This window comes from Tachypleus tridentatus, chromosome 13 (genome assembly GCF_004210375.1).
Source record: "Tachypleus tridentatus isolate NWPU-2018 chromosome 13, ASM421037v1, whole genome shotgun sequence".
Taxonomy (NCBI): Eukaryota; Metazoa; Arthropoda; class Merostomata; order Xiphosura; family Limulidae; genus Tachypleus; species Tachypleus tridentatus.
The window spans coordinates 220,415,802-220,441,272 of record NC_134837.1 but is presented as its reverse complement, the minus strand read 5'-3'; the positions used below and the strand labels follow the sequence as shown (position 1 = coordinate 220,441,272).

At 34.0% G+C, this 25,471-nt stretch overlaps 2 protein-coding genes across 4 annotated transcripts in view; one reads left to right on the top strand and one right to left on the bottom strand.

Annotated features, from left to right (window-relative positions):
• Positions 1-96: 96 nt before the first annotated feature.
• The window catches only part of LOC143239422 (uncharacterized), a 91,128-nt gene continuing 65,753 nt past the window's right edge, over positions 97-25,471 (bottom strand). The window contains exons 15-17 of one of the 3 annotated variants that reach the window (XR_013021174.1): positions 24,555-24,638; positions 22,773-22,971; positions 97-20,150 (exon numbers count right to left, since the gene is read on the bottom strand). Coding sequence is in view for 1 of the 3 variants with exons in the window: in XM_076480452.1 (XP_076336567.1) it covers positions 22,828-22,971; positions 24,555-24,638 (228 nt within the window). In the remaining 2 variants the exon portion in view is untranslated. Of the gene's footprint in view, positions 22,972-24,554; positions 24,639-25,471 lie in introns of all 3 variants that reach the window. The other 2 variants (XR_013021175.1, XM_076480452.1) reach the window with 2 other exon arrangements.
• LOC143239424 (uncharacterized) lies at positions 10,535-11,987 on the top strand. Its single transcript, XM_076480457.1, has 2 exons — positions 10,535-10,669; positions 11,088-11,987. The coding sequence occupies exons 1-2, from the start codon at positions 10,535-10,537 to the stop codon at positions 11,973-11,975; spliced, it is 1,023 nt and encodes a 340-aa protein (XP_076336572.1). The 3' UTR covers positions 11,976-11,987.

The window sequence follows — 25,471 nt, the reverse complement described above, 5'->3', positions numbered from 1 at the left end:
TGTATATATTGTTCTTACATGATAATCATGTTCTATTTACCACGCGTTTCTGAAGAGCTCGGTGATATGCAGAGGTAAAGAAATTTCACAGAAAACTTTGAGGATGTTAAAACAATATATTATACTCCTATTACCGTATACATATTATAAATCACCTTTCTTGATATTATTACTGGCAAATATCTATGCCATTAGAAACTTTCAGACAGTCGTAGAAATGCATCAAGTGTAATTACACGATCAAACAATCTGGAATTCTTGAATCATACCTGTACAGAAATCAACGCATTCCTTTGAGCTGGACACACACACACACACACACACACACAAACGTGCACAGTACCATCAGTGAAAACCCTAGTGGACGGTAAATCAGTCAATTATCAAAGACAATATTTACTACTATACTGATTCTGTACAGTTTAACAATTTTTATTCCAAATTTCTCGGAGTTAAAGTTAATCAAATATAAAATGCTGTTTCAGCAATGCAAAAACAACATAACCATTGCAAAAATAATGCAAGTTAATCCTAATCATTGATCAAATTATTTTACAAACACACAAAATAAAAGTTTATTTTAAAAATGTCAAAACACAAAACCAGATTGCGTTATACTTTCTTTAGCTCAAAATATCAATCAAGAATCACTAATGCCTCTGATTGTAGTTCAAAATACCAACAATAACTACAATTTCTTTTTAAATATTACATGAAATTATCCGATTAAGTATCACATTATAAACTGCACAAGATAAAATAACTATTGAATTAATATTATAATAAATAGCCCCGTAGGAACGTGTAATAATAAAATCCAAGAAAACAAAAAGTTTTGAAATCTTCTAAAACATGGATTATTTGTTCGTGGTTAAACACAAAACTACCTCAATTGGTTATATGTGTTACGCTCCCCGCAGGTAATGAAACCCGGTTTTTAACGTTTGAAGTCCGCAGACATAGTTATATTACTGGGGGACTACGGGGTGGCATACATCTATGCTGAATACAAAGAGAACACTATAATATGGTACACTATGGTGTAATAACTATAAGAACACTATGGTAATAACTTAAACAGTACTGAGAGTTCCCGTATCTACTTGTACCACATCGCGATACGTCTAATTGGATGATATAGAATAGTTCATATGAGACACAGAAGTCCTGTGTTCAGTATCACTCTTAGATAAGTGTTATTTATTATTATTGAAATCACAAAGCGTGTGCTTCTAATTACATAGAAACACATCAGTTTTATAGGCCTGTCTGCTTCAAATTCGACGTAACAAAACGAAGTGAAAACTTCAGTAGCTTACAAACTTCTTTTTACCAAACTTATCAATCAAACATGTGAATGCAAAACTTTTACCTCAGTAGTACGTGTAACAACGTACCATTGTGAACAGATAGCAAACTTTCAAGATCTGCAAAGCTATTTTAACAAATAACATTAATAATGATAACAGATCTTTTTCTCTTGTTTAGTTTAGTTTCCTCAATTACGTTGCAGTAAAATGTTTACAATTAAAAAAATATGGGTTTTACACAATTTTACTCTTGCTGTTATTCTAGCTTATGATATTACAAAATCTGCTTCTGTTTCACTAAATATCTTTCTACAACTATAAATAAAGATGTTTACTAAACTAAGCCTCGGCTTCTGAAAAAGTTGAAGCTAAGAATTATGACTGTACAAATTACTGACACATACAGATAAGTCTTATAATACGTAATAAATCTCTATGATACATTAATAATGTATTTTAAATAATTACGATCGACATGTTTTACGTTGTAAAATTAATTTTCTTCCAAAACCTGAAACATTAACACCATTCATTATCTGCAGGATTCTAATTTCATGTTAAAATACTGAACTAGAAGCATCAGTTAAAGGTGGGAAATCATTTAGCTTGTTAATATTTTACTCTATGCGTGAACTGAAACAATAAAGGTTTTCACATCAATAGTTTGCTGGGCCTTACTTCGGTAGAACATAAATAAGTTCAATCAAATATAAATTTTATATTTTCCCTCATCCCTACGCATGCAAAATGTCTGGTTTAAGAAGAGTTAAGAGTGATGCTTAAAGTAACGTTCAAAGCATATATAAATATGCCAGAATATAAAAGTATGCTTAGTAGGAGAGTTATTTTATTAAAAGCTAGACAAACAGAGGTAAGGCTATTTATTATAGATCTGCAGACGATAAGAAAAACATTAAAATATCAGATCCCTAGTACGGAATTACGAGTACATAATAATAGTGGTAAATAAGACTACAAGCATTTTGAACATTATTTTACCACATACATCAAAACCTGGATCAAAAGATTTATTACGGATACACTACAATGTGTTTCAATCATTGTTATTTTGAACTGTTTTCAGTCCGTGATGAAAATAACTATGCTGTTAATTGTTTCTTGTAATAAAAACTTCACATCCAACACACGTGGTTCTACTAAACTCATACATTGGTGTTAAGAATAACTAAAAAAATCATATGCTACTAAGTTAAAAAGATAACATAAAAAATAGTTCAACTTAAATTACCTTAATACATAAGCATGCCTTTCATATGCTATCAAAAAGAAAAAAACATTTATAACACTTATCACAGAACAGTCTGGTCCAATCAACGACAAGGGTATGAAATAATTTACTTGTTACATTTGAAGGTTTCCTACCACTAGCTTATAGCAAACACATCTCGACTTTTGACAATCATACTCAGGATTGTGGTTTCTTTTCAGGATATGACTGAACCCACATCTAGTCTTAATAGAGTTCAAGTGTTAAGGCTGTGGTCTATTTCCGAGATGTGACTAAACTCGCACCTTGGCTTAATAAAGTTCAAGCGTTACAACTGTTTTCTTTTCAAAATATGACTGAACTTACATCCACGCTTAATACAATTAAGGAGTTAAAGTTGTGGTTTCTTTTCAAAACATCATTAACTTTATACCTAAGCTTAGTACAATTCAAGTGTCATGGCTGTAGTTTCTTTACAGGATATGACTAAACACTTACCCAGACATAATGCAGTTAAAATATGACAGTTGTGGTACTTTTTCAAGATACGACTAATCTCCTTTTGAGCGGAATTTATAAAATCTCAATATCGGTAAATATAATAAAACTCATGACGAACAAGAAAAGAGATGCCTTCGTAAATATTAACTTTGTTATTTCTTTATTATACCAAACTCTCTCACTTTATTGTGTGAAACAACCAGTTATCATTAATAAGTGAAATATATGCTCATCAAATACAGGAATCCTAGTTGATATTTATTAGTTTTGTAACAAATTTACCGTTGTACACAGTGTATTGCGCAAGTACTGCCTGGTCCCGAAACTTGTAGAGAATTCTTGAATGTGAGAAGCAACAATATTTGTTTAACACTCCCACGAAAATTGGGGCCTAATAGGCCCCAGAGCAACTTGAAAGGTTATTAATATTAGGCTAATAATTTTGTATTTAAATGAAATTGCCATTAAATGACCCTATCCCTTTATATTTTAAGGAGCAATAATATTTTGACTTTTAAGACATTTGCGAAATAATATTTAAAAAAAAATTTAAACATCCACTAAGGGTATTTTGGGGCCTATTAGGCCCCAGATCAAAAAACATAAAAATGACTTTATTTATTTTCTGAATAATTCTAGAACAGGCCTGGGCAACCGAAAAAAGCAAATTATAGTAAAAATATATTAATTTTACAACTTCTTTTCAAAAGATGGATATTTAGGATAATAACTCTACTCCAACAATAATTTTAGAAGGTCCTGATTATTGCCTAGTTTGCCCACGCCTGTTCTAGAACATTCTAGAAACTTTACAGAAGTATTTAGAATAATCTAGAATATTCTTGAAGCTTCTAGAATATTCTAGAAGAATCCACAAATCCTATATATATATATAGGAGCTGAAATCTTCAAACCGTGTCAAAAATGATATCTCTTGATGAAGCTGTACATTTACTGACAAAACCATCCGACGATGAAAGTGAACATGATAATGTCGAAGACTACTCTGAAAGTTGTGATGATGATCCCTCTGAAGCCGAAAATGATGAACAAATCGCGCCGTACCCTTCTGAAAGTGAAGAAAGTAATCAAGATCTTACTACGATGCCAGTGAACGAACTTTTATCCAAAGATAAGAATTTTCGTTATTCAACAACACCTTCAAGGATCAACAGGAGAACCGCAGCTCTCAATATATTCAATGGGAACCCAGGTATTACAAGGCAAGCTGCTCCAAGAGTCTCTACACCATTCGAAACATTCAAAATTTTCATTTCTGATAATATGATGGAACAGATCATTCGATCTAAGCGATAGTTCGTAAGTATCAGTCAGTAGGCCAAAGTATATAACAGATTGAACAGAGCATGAAATTCGAAAATATTACTCCCAAGCGTAAACTACTGTGATCTAGATCTGGCAGGCCATTTGTAGCTTGTAGCTGCATCAATCGTATGTGTATATTGTGCGGTTTTCCTACGCCATTTGTTCTCATGCATGTCTAACCGGTTTTACTGTCGAACGCCCTTACTCTCCTTAGCTGCCGAAGCCACTGACCACAAAGTACGTTTACAGTTAACGACAGGTTCGGGCCGCTCGGATCCAGACGCGCCCTACATCACCCCCTCCGCTCCCTTTAGTCTGAGCCTCGATTTTACAACAGAGCTCATTAGACCTGTGTTTGTGGCCCTCATTAATCCATGAAATTTCAGATTATCACCACTCTCTAATGAAGTGCTGGTGCTTTATGGTAAAAGAACAATATATTCTCTTATCATAGATAGTAAAAATATTGTATTTTCTTGTATAATTAGAACACAAAAGGTGTGATTTCAACGGTTTGAAGCCTCTACTGGAATTGTATTGCTAGGTTTTGTTTAGGTGTTTTTATTTAATAGACGTGCTTATAGACATTATATCACAACGTGTTTGCCTTTTGATGAGCTTTAACAGGAATATAAGATATTTGTGATTGTTTAAGTATTTTAGCACACATTACTGTCCCAGCGATGCCCAGGCAGGCGGTCAGTCGGCTCGGTAGTCACTATGAGGTTCGCGCGTTCGACTTAAATACATTGTGCAGTTCAGTCCATTATTCATGTTTTTACTGGATTGAATTTTTCCCAAGTTTACCAGACATTTTTTCCTCATGCTATACCAGAATGACGTTGTCGTTTCCAGGTCCTGCTGTGTCGATCCCGCCTGTAGTCGTCGACGGCCTGCCACCTCACCTTTCGCCTCTTCAAGTTGCCACATTTATTGCACAGGCTAAGTCAGGCGCTTCCACTGACCCGTCAAGAACGCGAATTCTACGTCGACGGGGAATCCTTTTCCAGCCGTCTACGCCCGAAGACTTGTCCTACCTTTGCAAGCCATGGAATACCCCTATGAAAATTAGTTGTGCACCCACGAAAAGCCCTACTAGCCTGTTCACAATTTTCCTAAGAGGAGTACACCATTCCATTCAACCGTGTGAAATTAAATGCGCCGTTGAAAATCAAACCAAGTCAGTGATATACGCCATACACCGAATTTATTCAAAATCCTCTCGTCAAGCTACTAACTTCATGAAAATTGTAACACTCAGTAAACCTATTGCCGATACCATTCTTCGGAATGGATGCTACTACCACATATTCCATTTTAGTGCCGAACGCCCCCGACGCCACCCAATGAAACCTAAAACTCCTAAGCAACCTACACCTGTACTACAACCTAGCGGAATATCCACTTCGCCCACAGCCACCCCGCAAACTGAAAATCAAACATCAGACAAGTATACCCAAACGGATTTCGGTAACAAAATATTCCAGAGCACACAAACCATCACTGAAGAGTCTAAAACTTGTGAATCCTCTGCCTCAACTGACAATATCCAAACAGCAGACGCAGTTTCTCACACTAAGACAGACATGATTCATCAAAAAACCCAGTATCCTGAAGATATACGCATCACGAGAGCATCCAGCAAGTTCACACTGGAAGATATCAAGTTTAAACACCTTCTGCCTAGAAGCAAGAATTTCATCATTTCTCCCTCGCCCAAGCAAAAATTCGACCCATGCGTCACAGATGATCCGCCAAGTCCTTCAGAACAGTCGTCTTCTTAGTTCGAAACGCATCCTAGTTATTACCTCTGTGTTTTATTATTATCAATTGCTTTATAATTGTAAGTGTTACTGTATGTCTCTTGTTATTAATCTGTGTATTTTCTTTCCTTACAGCTCCTCTTCCGGGCACGACCAGGGCCTATATTCGACGCCCTGGTCGTGAAAGTGGGTTTTCTCGGGGTACTCCCGTTTCCCCCCGCAGCAAAAGTTCCGTTTCGTAGGATCTGTAGATCCCAGCCCTGAAAAGAGGTACGTCACTTTAGTATTTAAATTTTAAGTATCCAAATTTTAAGTGTTTAAAGTCTAATATATTCCACTCACGAGACCTAATCATGTCGACGTACTGTGTTTGCATCTCTCTGCTCACTCCACGTCAGCTTTATTCACACAATTCTTCGGACGCTTGTGATTGTTGTGCTGAACCTTCCCCGTCGTCCTTCGTTTTCTCTCCGGCAGGTCGTGCCGCTTCTCAGCTTTTCTCGACGCTCCTCCTCAATTAAACATAATAATCTGTCAACTCCGAGGTCATTCATGACCATCGCTCATGAAAAATAACTAACAAGCCACTCCAATTCACCTAATTATCTCCGTGATCAGTTGAGTAATTTATTCTTCCCTTGTGTGGGGTGAAGAGAAACAATAGTTTCTGACCGCCCCTGGTTATTTTTCATTCGACATTTGGAGAACGAAATGATAATTTAACCTAAATACCTACCAAGTATTTCCTTCCATTATTCATCACTCACAGGTTTACTGGCCCAGCTTTGACACTGTATTAGTCAGATGTGTGTTTTTTTCATCCTCCTGCTATACCAGAATGATGTTCTCATTACCTGGTCCTGCTGTGCCGATCCCGCCAACGGTCCCGCCGGTAATCGTCGATGGCCTATCGCTTCACCTTTTGCCTCTTCAAATTGCCACGCTTATTGTGCAGGCTAAGCTTGGCGCCTCCTTAGACCCTTACAGATCGCGAATTCTACGCCGAGGGGGAATTCTCCTCCAGCCGTCAACACCTGAGGACTTATCCTACTTTTGTGAGTAATGGAATACCTCTATTAAAATCAGATGTGCACCCACCATAAGCCCTACTAACCTGTTCACTGTTTTCCTGAGAGGAGTACACCACTCCATTCAACCAAGTGAAATAAAATGCGCCATTGAAAACCAAACCAAGTCCGTGATATACGCCATGCACCGGATTTATTCAAAATCCTCCCGTCAAGCTACTAACTTCATGAAAATTGTAACACCCAGTAAACCTATTGCCGATACCATTCTACGGAATGGATGCTACTACCACATATTCCATTTTAGTGCCGAACGCCCCCGACGCCACCCAATGAAACCTAAAACTCCTAAGCAACCTACACCTGTACTACAACCTAGCGGAATATCCACTTCGCCCACAGCCACCCCGCAAACTGAAAATCAAACATCAGACAAGTATACCCAAACGGATTTCGGTAACAAAATATCCCAGAGCACACAAACCATCCCTGAAGAGTCTAAAACTTGTAAATCCTCTGCCTCAACTGACAATATCCAAACAGCAGACGCAGTTTCTCACACTAAGACAGACATGATTCATCAAAAAACCCAGTATCCTGAAGATATACGCATCACGAGAGCATCCAGCAAGTTCACACTGGAAGATATCAAGTTTAAACACCTTCTGCCTAGAAGCAAGAATTTCATCATTTCTCCCTCGCCCAAGCAAAAATCAAACCTATGCATCACAGATGATCCGCCATGTCCTTCAGAACATTCGTTTTCTTTGTTTAATGGTGTGAAGCTCAACATTCATGTACAATTTGATAGTAACAATGCAGGCCTACAAAATGTTCCCAATTTCATAACAGCAGAAAGCAAAGCTACTGACATTTTGAGTCTCTTCTTTGATGACACGTTTTGGGTGAATTTGTGGAACATGATAAATTTACGTGCCTCTCAAGTTCGTGAACAGAAACCAAATTCTTACTATGCTAAAAACTTTACCCCAGTGTCAACAGAGGAAATGAAATCACTGATTGGATTAAGACTATATACGGAATACGTAGTTATCAAACCAAACTATAAAGTTTACACGGTGAGTGAGGGAAAGAACTCTGTAATGTTCACACCTGATTTCCATCAAGTTATGACTCGCGATTGTTTCCTTGCAATCTGGACATTCCTACGCATTCTTGATGAAGATGAAGAAAGCGTGGATAAGACAGACAAAACATACAAAGTATGCCCAATGCTGAATGACTTGCTTCATAAAGTTAGGTTGTATTATAAGCCAAACAAGGATCTAATCTTGACGAGGGAATGATTTCCACCAAAATCAGCCAGCAATCAAGCAATACGTCAAAGACAAACTCACGAAATGGGAAATAAAATCATTCAAGCTATGTGAGGAGGATACAGGATACATTCTCAATGCTGAAATATATACTGGTGGAGCAGAAATGGTTGAGGCAAAATTAGGTGCAGTTGGAAATATTACTGTTCACTTTTTGATGTTATGTCAGCTTGACCATAAGGCCCATGTCCTCATCATGGATAGATATTACAATTCTGTTATTCTGGCACACCCTCTACTGAATACCCTACACACCTGTGTAGTGGGAACAGCTATGACAAAGCAGAAACATTATTCGAAGATACTGAAAGTGAAAAACTACCACAACGTGGAGATTTTCGTTTCCTCTGTTGGAACAGTATGACATGTCTTGTTTGGCAAGACAGGAAGTAGATATATTTCATATCAAATTATCACAATCCTAAAGATATAGTCACAGCATCCAAAAGAAACAAGGATGGATCTGTGTCAGAAATCCAAATGCTACACCTTGTTCACGACTATAATTCATTCATGGGAGGATGCGACAAAAATGATCAAATGACAAGGTTACACAGAAGCACTACAGGTAGCCACAATACCTTTTTATAAAGTTTTTATCTGGACCTGCTACAACACAACTCTTACATCTTGGCAAATACCCACCAGCACACAAACAACATATATTTCATAAGATTCATCCAAGAAATATGTTTGTCACTCATCAGCGTTTACCACTGATCTGCACAAGTGCAGACAAGAAAAGAACCATGTGAACTGCAGTTTGTAATAGGCCCACATTATCCTTAATTTCCCAAGGACAAGTCTGGAAATCGTGAGTGTTGTGTGCAGTGAAAAACACCTCATATAAAAGAAACCACCCATACAAGGACATTCCTTTCAAACTGGTCATTAACTCAGTTTGGTGCTCCCTGTGCAAGAAATATCTTTGCATCAAATGCAACTCAACATGCTGGGATGACTGGTACATCAAGGTCCAGTATTGGTACTAGATTAAAGGTAAACCTTTAGTAGATAATATCCTCAAATTTTATGTGTTTCTGTGTAGTAGTTTTCATGTAACATGCGTGCCATTTTTCCGCTTAAACGCGGATTTCCGCGGTTTTCAAACGGCCAACGATCACCCACGAGATTCGTGTAAATTCGAGGAGAAAATATGAGCGATTTGGGGGCCGGGTAGGTGGTTTTTGAGGATAAATCGTATTTTTTCAATGTTTATTGCAGAAAAAAAAATCTGACCGCCATCTTGGAGGCAGTCTCGTTGCAGGTCTCGTGGTCCAGCAAAGAAGACGAGAATTCAGACGATTAATGGAAATGAGAGGTAGGTTCTTTTTTATATAAAAATATCTGTTAAAAGTCATTAAATAATGGTAGATAATGTTTTATCGTTGCATATAAGGGTTCAGAACAGCTGAATAATGATAAATAAATGAGAGATGGACACGGATGATGTTTCTACAGCCAGCCGAGACGGAGGCTTTATCGTTCCGCCATCATTGTTTTCTTCCTCGGAAATATCTGTTAAAATTCATTAAATAATGGTAGATAATCTTTAATCGTTGCACATAAGGGCTCAGAACAGCTGAATATATTGATAAATAAATTAGAGATGGACATGGATGGTGCAGGTAGCATACTGAACGATGAAGATGATTATCAATGATGATGGTGATGATCAATGATGATGATCAATTCAATGATGATGATAGGATTGTTCAAACTGTCTAAATGATTGTTTTATACAGTGTGGTTTGTTTGGTTTCATTGCAGAATCATGGGAAAGTTCTTTGACAAGGATGATCCCGGGGCTCGCAAAGTTGATGGGGACAACATCAAGAATAAATGGAATTGGCAGTGGCTTGAACTGAAAGTTACTCTAAAAAACGAGACCTTCCCCCTCAAACATTTCTTCAAGAAAGACGAAGAATAGGGCAAGGGAAAATGTGTCATCTGTGACAAGTACTGCAACTATGGTAGCCGTGGGAGCATTGCCCTAGTAGACCATTGTAAATCCAGTACACATGTGAAAATAGTAGATGTGATGTTGCAGACTCAGTCTGTAAAGACCCTACTTCAGCCACCACTCCAAGAAAAGCCACCAAGTCAAGAGGCAGAGCCAGTCAAAAGTTCCGTCAAACTGGCTGTTCCCATTTTCAACAGAAAGGCCAATGCTGAGGTGAGTTACTATTTTGAATAGCAGGAACATCCTTATTTGCAACCTGATATGAGTATCATCCAAGATTATATATAAAAAAACTTATAGTAATCTTTTCCCATATGTTTTTTTAAATTTCAGCTTCACTCTGGTGAGGTACGTCAGGTGTTGTAAATATGTTGTATAAAATATATATGGTGCTTGGCTATCACTAAAAAATTGATATGTTGGTTTATACTTAGTGAAATTGGGATATAGTGCTTTGTATAATATCATTGGTGTTGTATTGTATACTAATTGCTTTACTATAGATTGCAAGGTTATTGGAAAGCTTTGTAGTGATAATTTTCAGCAGATTTAGAAGAATAAAAAGTTGAATGACATGCAAGAATATTGCTGAATTGCTATTTATTTTGTTGTTTTTTTTGTGTGCTTCCAGGCTATGATCCTTGGTGTCATCACAGAGCATTCCCTCAGTCTGAGTGTGGCTCCAGTCATTGTAGATCTGGCAAAGGCACAGGCAGAAGACAAAGCAGCACTATCCCAGGTTCAACTGACAAGGACAACAGCAACCTACAAACTTGTTCTTGGAGTGGCACATACACTGTCACAAAGGATTTATAACAACATGAGAAATTATCCATTCTCATTGAACATGGATGAAAGCACTAGTAACAGTAACAAGAAGGTTTTGGCCATTCTAGTGTCTTATCTTAACCTGGCAACAAAGAAAGTAGATGTTGAACACTTGGATTCAATCGAACTAAAGAAGGTCAATTCTGCCTCATTGTACAAAGTTGTTGCTGACTTTTTCACAAAGAACCAAATACCTTGGGAGAACTTGGTGAGTTCGATGATGGATTCTTGTAATGTCATGCGTGGTACAAAATCAGGGGTTGAGGCAAGGATTAGAAAGGAGAAGAATATAAACCTTCTGGATGTGGATGGTGATTCATGCCACCACATCCATAATGCTGCAAAAGTCTTTGCCAACCCATTCCAAAAGTGGTTGGAAGGTCTCAGCACTGATCTGTTTGAAGATCATCGGTGGGCCAGAGATCAGTTGATGAACCTGGAAGAAGTGTGTGAGTTTCTTGGGATACCCTTCACAACACCTCCAAGATTTGTATCCCACAGATGGCTGTCTGCCTATGATGTAACTGTGACTACTGCAAGGATGATGGAGGCATACACAGTTCTGTACTTTGCCTTTCTGTCTAAGGGTGAGAAGCCTGTGTACAAAGAAGTAATTGAAGAAATCTACAAGAAACTTTATCAAGTAAGCACCAAGGCCCAGCAAGGATTACAGCCATACATGCAGAACTAAAGAAGAAAAGCATGACAGAGCAGGGAAAAGCAAGGAAAGTTAGAATAGTGGAGAAGATCTTATTTCAAAGGGAGAAGACTGATCTTCTAACCAGTGTCTATCTGGGTGTGTTGCCCATACTTAAGGAGTATGTGATGGTATTCCATGGTAAGAAGACAATGTGTCACAAACTGCATGACATGCAGATGAAAACATTCACTGCCTTTCTAGCTTGTTTTGTCAAAGCAGAGCATCTGCAGAATTTGACCCCACTGAAATTGCAGAAATTGGATTTGAATGAGACTGATAAACTCCTGAAGAAAACCACAATGTTTGTAGGTGATGTTGCTAAACAAATTGTAGTCAAGAAAGGAAAAGATTTGACAGTGTTCAAATTTCTTGAAGATGTCCAAACTGCCTACACCACATGTGGATCATATCTTCAGAAGAAGCTGCCATTGAACAGCAGAACATTGCAGGACTTGTGTGCTACAGATCCAGTTGTCAAAGGCCATACTGTCACAGGTGAACATCTCACAGACTTAGCAGATCTCTTCAAACAGTTGCTGCCAGAAAACCATAGTGTATCACAGGAAATACTACGGTACAATGTGGACAGTGACCTGAAATGCCAGAGTGACACTGATGTTGTTGGCTGGTGGACAACAGAGTACATGATGGACACCTACCCAGCACTCTCAAAAGTAGTGTCAGGAGCGTTTTCTGTCTTTCATGGCCCTATGGTTGAGTCATCCTTCAATGTCATGGGAGATGTGATTGATGCTAAATCATCAAAAACAGCAATAGAAACCTACAGTGCATACCAGACGATAAAATATTCTCTACGCTCCAAAGAAACAACAGCGATTGAAATGTTTAAAAGGAAAGATGTTCATTTTGATCCTGTAGACAAGAGAATGTGTAAGGACATTAGATCAGCAGCTTCAAAGTATACCTCAAAGCTGAGGGAGAATCAGAAGAAAAGGTCAGAAAGGCTTGAGGCCTATGGTTCTGTGAAATCTGGCCCAGCCACCTTGGCTAAAGAAAAAGTCCAGAAAGCTGCAGAGGGACAGAGAGCTGCCCATTCAGAGAAGGAGAGAAAAAAGAAACAACAGTGATTGAAATGTTTAAAAGGAAAGATGTTCATTTTGATCCTGTAGACAAGAGAATGTGTAAGGACATTAGATCAGCAGCTTCAAAGTATACCTCAAAGCTGAGGGAGAATCAGAAGAAAAGGTCAGAAAGGCTTGAGGCCTATGGTTCTGTGAAATCTGGCCCAGCCACCTTGGCTAAAGAAAAAGTCCAGAAAGCTGCAGAGGCACAGAGAGCTGCCCATTCAGAGAAGGAGAGAAAAAAGCTCAGAAGAAGGCACTGGAAACCCTTGTCTCGAAAAAGAGGAAAGTAGCCAAGATTGATTAAAGGAAATTAAGTGATTTGAAATTTGACTGTAATTTACGCAGCAGAGCAGAAGTTGATATCAGTGACTGAAAAACATTTTATTATTATCTGCAGCATACAGTGCCAGTGGTTTATTTTAAAGGGAAACTGTCTTAAACATTTCATTACACTCTGGGACACTACAGTTTCCTTCATGTCTGATAAAGAGCATGAAGAAAGACTCATTGATGCTAAGGCAGACATATTTTATCTGGCAGATATCTTTCAGAAACTTAATTTGTTAAACAAAACCTTACAGGGCAAAACCAGTAACTTCGTAGATAATAAGGAAGCCATTGTTTCTTTCCTTAAGAAACTCAAAGTCTATTGGCACAATATAGGCTGTCGGAAATTTTTACAACTTCCAAATCTAAAGACAATCACAGAAGCATTGAAGAACGATGACCTTACAATTTATGTGAAACATCTCAAACAGATACACAAGGATATGCAAGAAAGAATTATTGACCAATTAAACCTTGGTATCCCAGATTGGATTTTGAATCCATTCGAAGTACAACCCACACCAGTTGAGGCAGAAACCAAGAGAATTAATGTGATATAACTCACGTCATCAGTTCAGTCAGTTTCAAAAAGACTTTTGGATCAAGAGTGATCTGCTGAATAAATTTCTAACATTGTAAGAAAAAGACCAAAGATTTTTTTCTTGCCTTTCCCTCAACATATTTGGTTGAGTGCAGATTCAGCAAGGTAATTTCCTTGGCAAAATCCAGGAACAGAATTGATATTGCGATAGGAGGTGACCTCTGACTGTCATTGTCTAATTTGGACCCTGATATCATGAAACTTGCAGAAAAGCACAAAGCTCAAGGATTGCATTAGCCCTAACAGATGTTTAATTTCCTACAGTCTTTACGTTTTGTCCAGTATGTCAGAATGTTCAAGATTTTTTTTTGTGTTAAAAAAAGAATGATTTTCTGTCTATTTGTTCATGTAGTATCCTTGTTTAACAGGGGACCCTGGAACCTGAGAAGAGTTCCAAAGGGGCTGTAGCCAAAAAAAGTTTGAGAATGGGTGGTGTAAATCAAGTCTTGTGACATGAAAACAATTTTTGCATACAGAGGCAGCACTGCATAATAATAGTTATACAAGTTAGAAATAATGTACTGTATCAAAACACTATTTATAAAAGTTATTTGCTACAATAACAATTGTTATAGTGTGAATTATAATCATACTTTACCTGCTTGTAACAGAAGCTTACATCATAAAACTTGAATTACTTACATTACAGTTACAGAATTGTACAAATATGAACCCTAAAAAATCTTGCAGCTTCCTTTAATAAAATATACATTTTGAAAACTTTCACAACAGACAGTTACTTTTCTATGCATAATCATAGCCGATTAGATTTCCAGATATTAGAATAATGCAGTCAACATGATTCCAGTCTTGAACAACATACAGTCATGAGAATAAGTCAGGACACCCTATGAAAGCCTGTGTATTTTTGTAACATATTTGGATATATAGATATTTAATCTTAATTTTAACAATACTGAGAGATTATAGGAATATAACTAAACAATTAAAACTGAAGAAAAGACTATTCAAGATCTTCTGTACATGTAATTCTACCAAAATGCATATTCTACCTGATGAAAAAGTTGGGACACTCCCAATTTTATTCCCACTTAAAATGGCTCAACTCACACACAGGTGTATCACACCAGCATTTTGAATGAGGCTTGTCCTATTTAAACCTCAGACATTTAGTTTGGTGTGCTCCTGACTGTTGAAGTGAGAGTGAGCACCATGGTGAGAGCAAAAGAGCTGTCTGAGGCCTTCAGAAAGAAAATTGTAGCAGCTTATGAGTCTGGTAAGAGATTTAAAAAGATCCCAAAAGATTTTTAAATCAGTCATTCCACTGTCCAGAAAATAGTCAACAAGTGAAAGGCTTTCAAAACAACTGCCAAAATGTTTAGGTCTGGTCATTCAAGCAAGTTCACCCCAAGAGCAGACTGCAAGATGCTAAAAGAGGTCTCCAAACACTCTAACATGTCATTACGGGACCTACAGCAGGCTCTGGCTACTGTTGATGTGAAAGTACATGCTTCTACAATGAGAAAGAGACTGCACAAGTTTAACTTGCATGGGAGGTGTGCAAGGAGGAAACCTTTGCTCTCTAAGAAAAACATCAAGGCCAGACTGAAGTTTGCCAGAGAGAATGTAGACAAAGACCAGATGGAATAATGTTCTTTGGACAGATGAGTCCAAAATTGAATTATTTGGACACCAGAACAGAGGACATGTTTGGCATAAAACCAAATAAAGCATTCCAGGAAAAGAACCTCATACCAACTGTAAAGCATGGAGGTGGAAGTTTTTCTTCAGTTTTAATTGTTCAGTTAATTCCTATAATCTCTCAGTATTGTTAAAGTTGAGATTAAATATCTATATATACAAAAATGTTACAAACATACACAGGCTTTCATTGGGTATCCTAACTTTTTCACATAACTGTACATAATCCCAATGATCTAAGTTTCATACTTAGACAACAGCTGTATAGGAATAAGCTGAATTATTTCACGCACATATTTTAAAAAGTCATAAGAACTATAAATGTAGAAGTAATGTAGAAATGATTACTTAGAATTAATAAGATATAAAATAGCTAAAAGTGAAGTATGAAAGAAAATACATGCACATATTTCAACATTACACCAGAATTAACCTGTGTTTAGTGATGTGATATTAATTCTGGTGACAGATTGGTGCATGTATTTTTTCTTCTACATCCAAGTCTTTTATACTTGAATATTTTCAAATATGTATAGGACACTCACAAAATTCCAAATACTAACCTTTTAAAGTTATTAAGCAGTAATGGAAAATGACAAGTAAGTTCACAGTGCATAAAAGTAAAAATCACAAAGTAATACAACCCTATTCAGAATATTAAACAAAATACTAAAAACTATATAGAAACAAGTGTAAGTTATTACAACTTAAAGTGAATGACACTGATGTATGCCACACTTGAATACAAAGGATATTAAAATAAGAACCATTTTAAATTATTCATTACCTAATAGCATCATTACAGTCAATGCCTGAAGTGTTTTAAAATTAATTATTGATGAGATATTTCAAAAATTGTTTGATAACTAAAATAACACTGTTGTTGCATAAATTTAGCAATATATAATACACGTACAAATAATTTTAGGCACTTTAGTATGTTACATTACCTATATTAATGTAATTAGATTATACCACTGCAGTCTGCCAAAAAACATAATTAAGATTTTCAAAAGAATAAAAAACAAAAAAAGAATTTCAAGATGATAATTTTTTTTAACAAACAGTTGTATATTACTAATTTTATAAAAAGCATGTTGGAAACCAAAAAAAAATTTTAGTCTATAAATTTATATAATCTACTCTATCAAAAAAATGACTAACACTGAAAAAATATGTATATTATACGTTCTTCATCAGTATTGAAACCACTGCATTAAGTTGGAAACATATATAATAATGATTACCATTACTGAGATCACTGAACTTAGTTGGAAATATCTTTATAATGCAAATTATTATAAGTCTGAAAGTTAGTGAGAAGCTGGAAATATGTATATGCATTCATTTTCAATTCTGAAGCTATTGAGCTAAATTAGAATATATATGAAATTCACCTTTAACAGCAATGAAACCACTGGACTAAATGGAAAAGGTTAGGTCATTCACAAGTGCCAATATTGAAACCAGTGCACTAAATGGAAAATATATTTACATGGCATTCATCACTGCCAATATGATACCACTATATCAAATGGGAAGTATGTATATTACAGGACATTTAACCTTAATATTTAAACAACTAAATCAGATAACTTTTAAGTAATATCTGCAGAAATTAGAACAAATTTAAAACACACTTCCAATCTGAAGTGATTTAATTACATATAATTACATAGTATCTGTTTATGAAACAATTTGTAGCAGAACATCACCGTTCAGTGTGGAATAAGTAAGATTATCACAAACGACCTTTTTGTATTCCATTAAAAAACAAGTATTAGTCTAGTCACACATAACAAAGTCACTTTGTGCTACTCTACTTTTAGCAAGGCTGAATAAAGACAATGGTCAAAGCCAACTTGAAAATGTGAGAACACAGAAGTTTTTTTCAATATAAGAAAAAAAAAAAGGTTAAATACCAAATATATAACAAGCTATACTTGAGTAACAGAACAATTTCATTTTTATTTTACAAAGATGACTGATTTATTGAATGTCTATTATGCATTATCATTATCACAGATATAAAAAAGGCATACATATGATACACTTTATCAAAGTATTTTAAGTTGAAAGCATGGATAAATCTTACTTCTACAATCCTAAACACAATACAGGAAATCTACTGTATGTTTAGACCAGCTTGGATACATGCATCATTAAATCAAAGTTTAAATACTGACTTAAAGATTTGTTATAATAACTTCATCCACTGAGGCCAATCAGTTAAACACTTCTCTCATTATTTTTTAATTCCTTAAAAAGCTATTTATGATAAAATATTTTATACATTCACACTATGCAGATAAACAGTAAATCAAAATAAGCTTTCTTTTAACTCTTTCCTCTTGGTTTTAAATGATGATGGAACAATTACTGTGATCTTGCATGGAATAAAAAAATTATCCATTACCAAAATGAATCATAAATAAGAGAAAAACAAAATTGTCATCCAAAACTGGAAAAACATAAAATCATTATCAAAAACTAGTATATGTAAAGGAAGTAATATTTAAATTACTTCTATTAGGTTATTGTTTTGTTTTTTTTGCTGTTGGATTGTTGTCAAGTACAAAGCTACACAATGGTCTATCTGTGCTCTGTACACCAAGAGCATCCTAATCCAACTCTTAGTGTCGAAGTTTGTGAAGTTAATTAGTTAAAATCATCACAGACAGATCCTCAATTATAACTAAGAGATTACATCTACAAAGCACTGTGGCAGTCAGTCAGTTTGGCTAATAAATAATGTTCAATAATTTTATTAATTAACCCTTTGCCTACTGGTCAGCAAGTATCATATCAGTTTGTAATCAATAAAATTAGGTAAAGATATTTCTAGATTTATTCAAACAAAATGTAAAAAAAATATACTTACAAATGTTAATTATATCTTATATTACATACTGATGGGGTTTGTATAAATCCAGCCAGTTGTTTAAGCATTAAACTGTTTATGGACCCATAAACTAGTTTATTAGAGGATCTTTGTAGCATATGAGTCACATATACATAAATGAAAACCACCGATTTCACAAGTAATCCCACTAATTACACCAGGAAAGTTCCTACACATTTTACAAGGAAAATTTGATCAGTTCTACATATTGAATGTTGTAACAAGCAAGAACAAAGTACATGGATTTCACCAATTGTAAATTGTCTAAAAAATAAAATGCTGTAATTTGAGGTTTAATGGCTAACACTCAATATTTTTGTTTTTCCTGACAATTTATAACTGAAAGTAAATCCTTCAAAAATAAGAAATATTTACTTCAATTTTTGTAAGATGGAATGCATAAAATAAATTCCAGTTAATGCATGTATTCTACGTATAACACCATGGAAAATACTAGTTAGTTGAGGTAGAAGTCTCAACCAATAAGAAGAGTTGAAACACAAACATGATGTTTAACCTATACTAGCTCTGAGCACTCTCAACATTATTCTGATGTGATATCAGGATGATACAGGAACCCTGTTTTAACACAAAATATTTTGTTGTTACAAAGATTATGCCGTACGTGTGAATGGTTAGATTAGAAATGAATACCATATCGAAAAGGTTTTTAACAGTGGATAGATATGAAATGAATTTACAATTTAAAAAAGTTATAGTAGTAACACTTTCTAAGGGTTATTTTATACAATAAATTACTTGGGTATTACAGCATTTGTTTATATTTTAGCTGAAGCTTGTTTTTTATCAATACAAAAAATAAAATTCTGTTGAAACAGTATGTAAAAGCTTGCAATTTTGTTATTATATTACGTGACACTTCCTGAAAACTGCCATGAAAAATAAAAGATTTTATTGCTTAGCTGAGTATTTTTATTTACAAATCTTGTATAAAATTATTATAGGGTACAGTAACTTATTGTGACTTTCTTAAGCAGAAAGTAAATTAGTACAAAAACGATTAAAAATATGTTACACATCTTGAATTTTTCAAATCCCTTTCATTTTTTGTCCAAAGACAATATTTAAGCAACTGCTGACCAACAGGAACAAAAGGTTTATTACAATATTTCAGGTTTGTACAGTTATTCCTCTTTCACCTAGAAATTTCCTGAACCAAACATAATAGTCTACACAAAATGTTTATCAGGAATTAACCACACACAAATGATACATTATTAAAATTTACAATGCAGAATTCTGTATTTTAATATTTCTTTAGTTTTAGTGTCACCAAAACTTTGATAAACTTTCTTCATAGTTGTCTAAATGTAAAAAATGAACTTGTGAAATAGATTCAGTCAGTAGGCAAAAAAGTTCAAAACTGTCTAATTTTAAATATTTAAAAAAAGTTAAAAATGGATCCTAGACTTTTAATATTGACTCTGAGTTGGAAACTGATAAACAACTACAGACTGAGTAAAACATGAGAAATATTCCTACTACACAATCAAACAAGCTTAAAAAGTTTATAATTTTAACTGTAGTGTTGCTTCAAGTAGGAAAGGGTTAAACCTTCCATTTCAAGTCTAAAAGAACAAATAAAAAAGAAACATTAAAAATAGAGCTGTTGAGATATATAAGCAAAACACCGAAACTGAAAGTGCATTATTTTTATATAAAGTTGAGCTTCAACTCTGTTTTACTCTTTAAATGAATTACAATAGTAATGAAAGAATTTTTAGGTTTAATTAAACCTTAGCATCAGCCTTCACATTGTACAGGCTGTTTTTAAACACATTCAGCACAAAGTTACAGTAAAATGTTTGTAACTGAAATCCCTAGAAAATCATTATTAGTTTTTATCTTATTCCTTTAGACTATATTAATTTTTGATGTATGCCACAAACTATAAGCCTTTGAGTTGAGAACAAAATATAGGAAAATCCAACTGTGGCTCTGATGGCTTACTTCACTTTTTAAATAATTTAGTGAATAATTTCATACAAATGAAGATAAATGAGCTTCTATACAAAGGGTATACAAACCTCTAATGCTAATGGATAAAAAAAAAAATATGGAATTTTCCAAAAAAAAGTCCTTTATGCTTACATTTTTTTATCTAACATTTACCTCAGAATTTGGATAATAAAATACTTTGATTTACATCCAAGTAAGAAATTGTAAAGTTGTTGTTTATTAAAATTTATGACAACTTGCTGGAAATATTGCAAGATATTAAAACTAATTCTGCAGATCTATAGCTAGCAGTGTTGACTATAAACAACTGACTTTCTATTACAAAAAACAAAGCACGTCCTGTGTTTCTTACAGACACATTTATCATGGTATTTCCCTGCTTACTAGAAACATATGTATCATTACATTTTTATTCTTCCCAGGAACACATTATATCTCCATGTTTATTAGAAACATATTAATTCTTGAAATGTCATTACTCAGTGACACTTCATAATTGAAGAATTGAGGAAAACAATGATATTGCTTGTTTCACAAATATTTCACTTTTACAACCGTGGCAATAATATTTGTGAAACATCCATCCTTGTTTTCACAATTTTGTAAACAGACTTATCATTATGTTTACATGTTTATTACAAACAGATTTATCTTTATATTCCAATGTTTACTTGAAGCAGGTTTATCATTATATTTCCATGCTTTCTAGCAACAGGCTTATTATTGTAATCCCATGCTTTCTAGAAACATATTTATAGTTACTAAAAATTTTAATTTCCATTCTTCAGAAAAACATAAAATTCTATATTTAAGTAAAAATAAAATAGATTAAAACTATATACTGGATAATGAAGTTAAATTCCTAAGCACTTGTAAGTATATGCTAATCACAACATGTAATAAGAGCTTAAGTAAACAGAACTAGTAGTCTTTCATTTAAAACGCATCAAACTTTTAAAAATAGCAAAAACAAGGTCTCTAAATTTGCAGTTTGAAATAGCTATGCCAGGAAACTCTAAAATTAATTTTTTTTACATTTTACTCTATGCATTAAAAATAATTTAAAAACTTAAAATCCAAAGTTTATGTGAATTAAAAATACAAAACCATAGCAATAATTAATAAGTTTGGCTCAATTTACATCTACTGGATAGAGGTTTTACTTATGAATTTACAAATATTTCAAGTTTTTTTTTTTAACTGAAACTGAAACCTAGGTTTTAAAGAAATTATTTAGTATGGATGATTGATACAATAAAATGCAAAATATCTTGAAATTACTTAACAAGAACTTCATGTATGTATAGCTACCATTACAAGTTGAAAACAAGTTTTTAAAAAAGTAAATTAATAGCCTGTATAATAAATATCTATCATATTTTATAAACACATGCATCCAATGTATACTTTTATACCAATATTAGTATTCAATAGTCTAATAATAAATAACCAAAACATGTGCAAAGGTAAAAGCAACAGTCTTCAAAAGTTTAACACAAACTGATATAATACACACTCTTCACAAAAATTTAACCAATTAGCTAACTTGTGCAAATGTCATCTAGCTAATCATAACAAAGTCAATCCTTTTCTGAAATGTCAAAAATCTATCAAATTATCAACAATGAATACAATTCTTCTTGGTTTAAAAAGGATGCAGTGTTATGCACATCAATATTCTGCACACAAATAAAATACAAAATGATATTGTAATGCTGTACATAAATTCATGTGAATAATTTGAGTTTCAATGTAGGCTAGTTAGTAGGATACTGCAATTTCAAGACTAGATACATTATCAAATGACTGAAAGCCTTCTACAGTGATGGCAATAGAACTACTAATGAATTTAAGAGCTTTTTTAATTAGTAAACAAAATGGTCAAAGTATGGCCTTTTGTTACATCATTCCATGTGAAAAATGTTTAGTTTCTTACAACAGAAGTAGTTACTACTAGCATGAATTGACCCTATATACTGAGATGTTTCGACTAAATTTTTTTTATCATTAGAATAATTTGATTTCTGCTTTACTTACAACTAGCTTATGAGTAATATGGACAGAGACAGACCAGTTCTTGTGCAAACTCTCACATGACTTGAGGTTACTGAAGGTTGCACTTCAGGTTACATAAATACTGATTCCTAATAGATACATAATGCTGAGGTGCCTCTCTTGCCCACATTTCTCTTAATAAAATAATTTCACAAGTACCAATAGAAGTTGCTCACATTTAGTATTGTTGGACTGCCCATTGTTTTAACCATCGAAGGGGATAGAAGTAATTCAGATGTTTACTACTGTTGGATTTCCTGTTCTCTTAACAGCTGAAGGATTACGTGAACCTGACTGATTCAACCCATCAAGGGTTCTCCGAGAATGAACAATGGCTTCCTGGAGATTTGTTATTGTCAGAGCTTGCTGTTGTACCTAATAAGTTAAGAAGAAAATACAAATCATGATGTTAAAAAGCATAAAAATACAGAAGATTTTTATGAATCTTCCATCTATTTTTTTAAGATCTTCATTATACAGAAATAATGATTATAAAACACACAAACTATGTTCACACTTTATGCACACAGTAATCTTATCATACATTATTATATATGGAACATCACTGTGGAGCATCAGGTTATTTCTAAGACAAAAAGCTCAAGGCTGAAAGTAAAGGTGGAAATACATGCTAACTTAAAATTTGTCATGACAACATATTTAATGTTTTCCTTTGAATAGGTGAAATAACAAGTTAAACTCAATGCTTTTGTTTGTCTGCTTTTGTAGAAGTTTGCCCAAAGCTACTTAAGAGTTATTTACATAGCTATCTCTAATTTGAAAGTGATATAATAAAGGAAAGGCAGATAGTAAACACCACCCACTGTAAACTCTTGGAATCCTCTTTACAAATGAACAGTGGAACTGACCATAATATAATGATGCCCACATGGCTAAAAGAACAAACAGGCTTTGATCCTGCAACCTTATTGTGGATTGAGCACCCTAACCATCAGTCCAGATTTTGAGTTTGAAAGCATGTGGTTAAATAAAAGACTCTGTTATATTTGTGTATGACAGAACAAATGATATAAAAATCTTTGAAACTAAACATTGAAAAATACAGTTGATAAAAAAAAATCAAATAGTTCAAGTATTATGTATTTGTTAATAACCATTACAGATTATGCTGATTACCTTTTATAATACTTTTGGGGAAAAATATTACACAGTTTAAAAAACAATTTTTGAAAAAATAATTAAACATTAAAACATTCTTTAACTACTTTCCACTCAGAAGGTGTGTCAGTTCAAGGTTACACCTAATTCACAGTTGTTTGATCTCAACAAATCAAGAAATTTGTGGATCTAATATACAGATAACTATTTTAGAAAAAGATATAAAAACAATCACTGATAAACTTAACATAAGGCTAAAGTGTAAATAAGAATGCAGGTAAGTGAAAAAAAATCAAATAGCCAAGCAGCATCTGACTAAAAGTTATAACATCATTAGGAAGTAGAAAAAGGGCTCTGATTCCTTCAGAAATGATCAAATGAACTTCCCAAAAATCAGGGTAACTTTCATCCAAAAGTGGTAGAACTGCATTCACAATATATATTCTCTATAACAATCAGACACCAGAGCACCAGCTGTGAGGTACAAGTAATTCTCTCCAAGCTACAATTGCAAAGTCTCCCTGTCAAATGGAAAGTCAAGTACAACACACAATATAGTTCAACTACTCCATTAAACAGCATACAAGTTCCTTGACCAGTCAAGCTGCAAAAACAACACCTCAGATAGAATTTGTCAACAACTTTGTAGTAGCTATAAATTCTGTAAAAAGGTCATATACACTGCAGGAATGAAAGCAGGTACTATTTATACACTATAAAGGTATCAAAATGATGTCAAAATTTATTGAAATATGCTGCATCTTGGTAAAGAGTAACAGCTACAGCAAGGTTTTTAAGAAGTATTACAGAATTGTTCAAAGACAATGTATTACACCAACCTCTTGAACACGAGCTTCCAAGTGAGCTCTCAACTTCATTACTTCTTCTTGGGTTTCAAGTAATTTCTCCCCTTGACAATCTAACTGTTAAAAACAACACAGAAAACTGATTCTATACAATCTGTAAAAAGATTTGATTACAGCAAATGCACTCAAATGAAAACATTTAACACAAAGGGTATGTAACAAACTTAAAAAGTTATACATTTCCTAACATACTTTTGTTGGCATAAATTGCTCAAATATGTAGTTTTAACACTTTTATTTTATTTGACAAATAACAATAATACAGTGTGGTATGCAAGTAAACTAATTGTTTTCTACCTTTTCTTTATATAGTTAAATGAACACTTAAAGTTCAAATAGAATTTTGCAACATTTCCATGTATACCATGCAAACAAGTGTATTCAGGTTTAACAGACAAATCAAAGGACATGTCACAGCATTTTAGTTATTTTGAAAGTTTATGTTATCATTATATATCAGTAAAAATGTCATCACAGCAAAGTTTCTAATTCAAATTTTAACACTGTAACTTGAATTTTTAATTTGAAAGAAAATATTTTAAAAAATTCCAAATTTGCTTTCTGTGTGTGATATGGCATGTCTTCTTATCTTATTGCTCACTTTATATTTGTTTTATGTGTCATACAATTTTTACAGAGATTAACAAATTAAAAACTTAAACCTCATACGTTTAAAGTTATATTCAAAAGTTAATTACAGAACTTTATCATAGACATACGTCATGAAATTAGTATCAAATCATAGTTTACAATACAAAATTTGGCATTATATTCTTAATTTTGAAATGAAATATTTAAGTGAGTTTTAAATCTTAAACTTTTGAATCTTGTCATGGGACGTATATGATGCACTGAAATCTCCATTTTAGTTCTTAGTCCTACCCTTATAT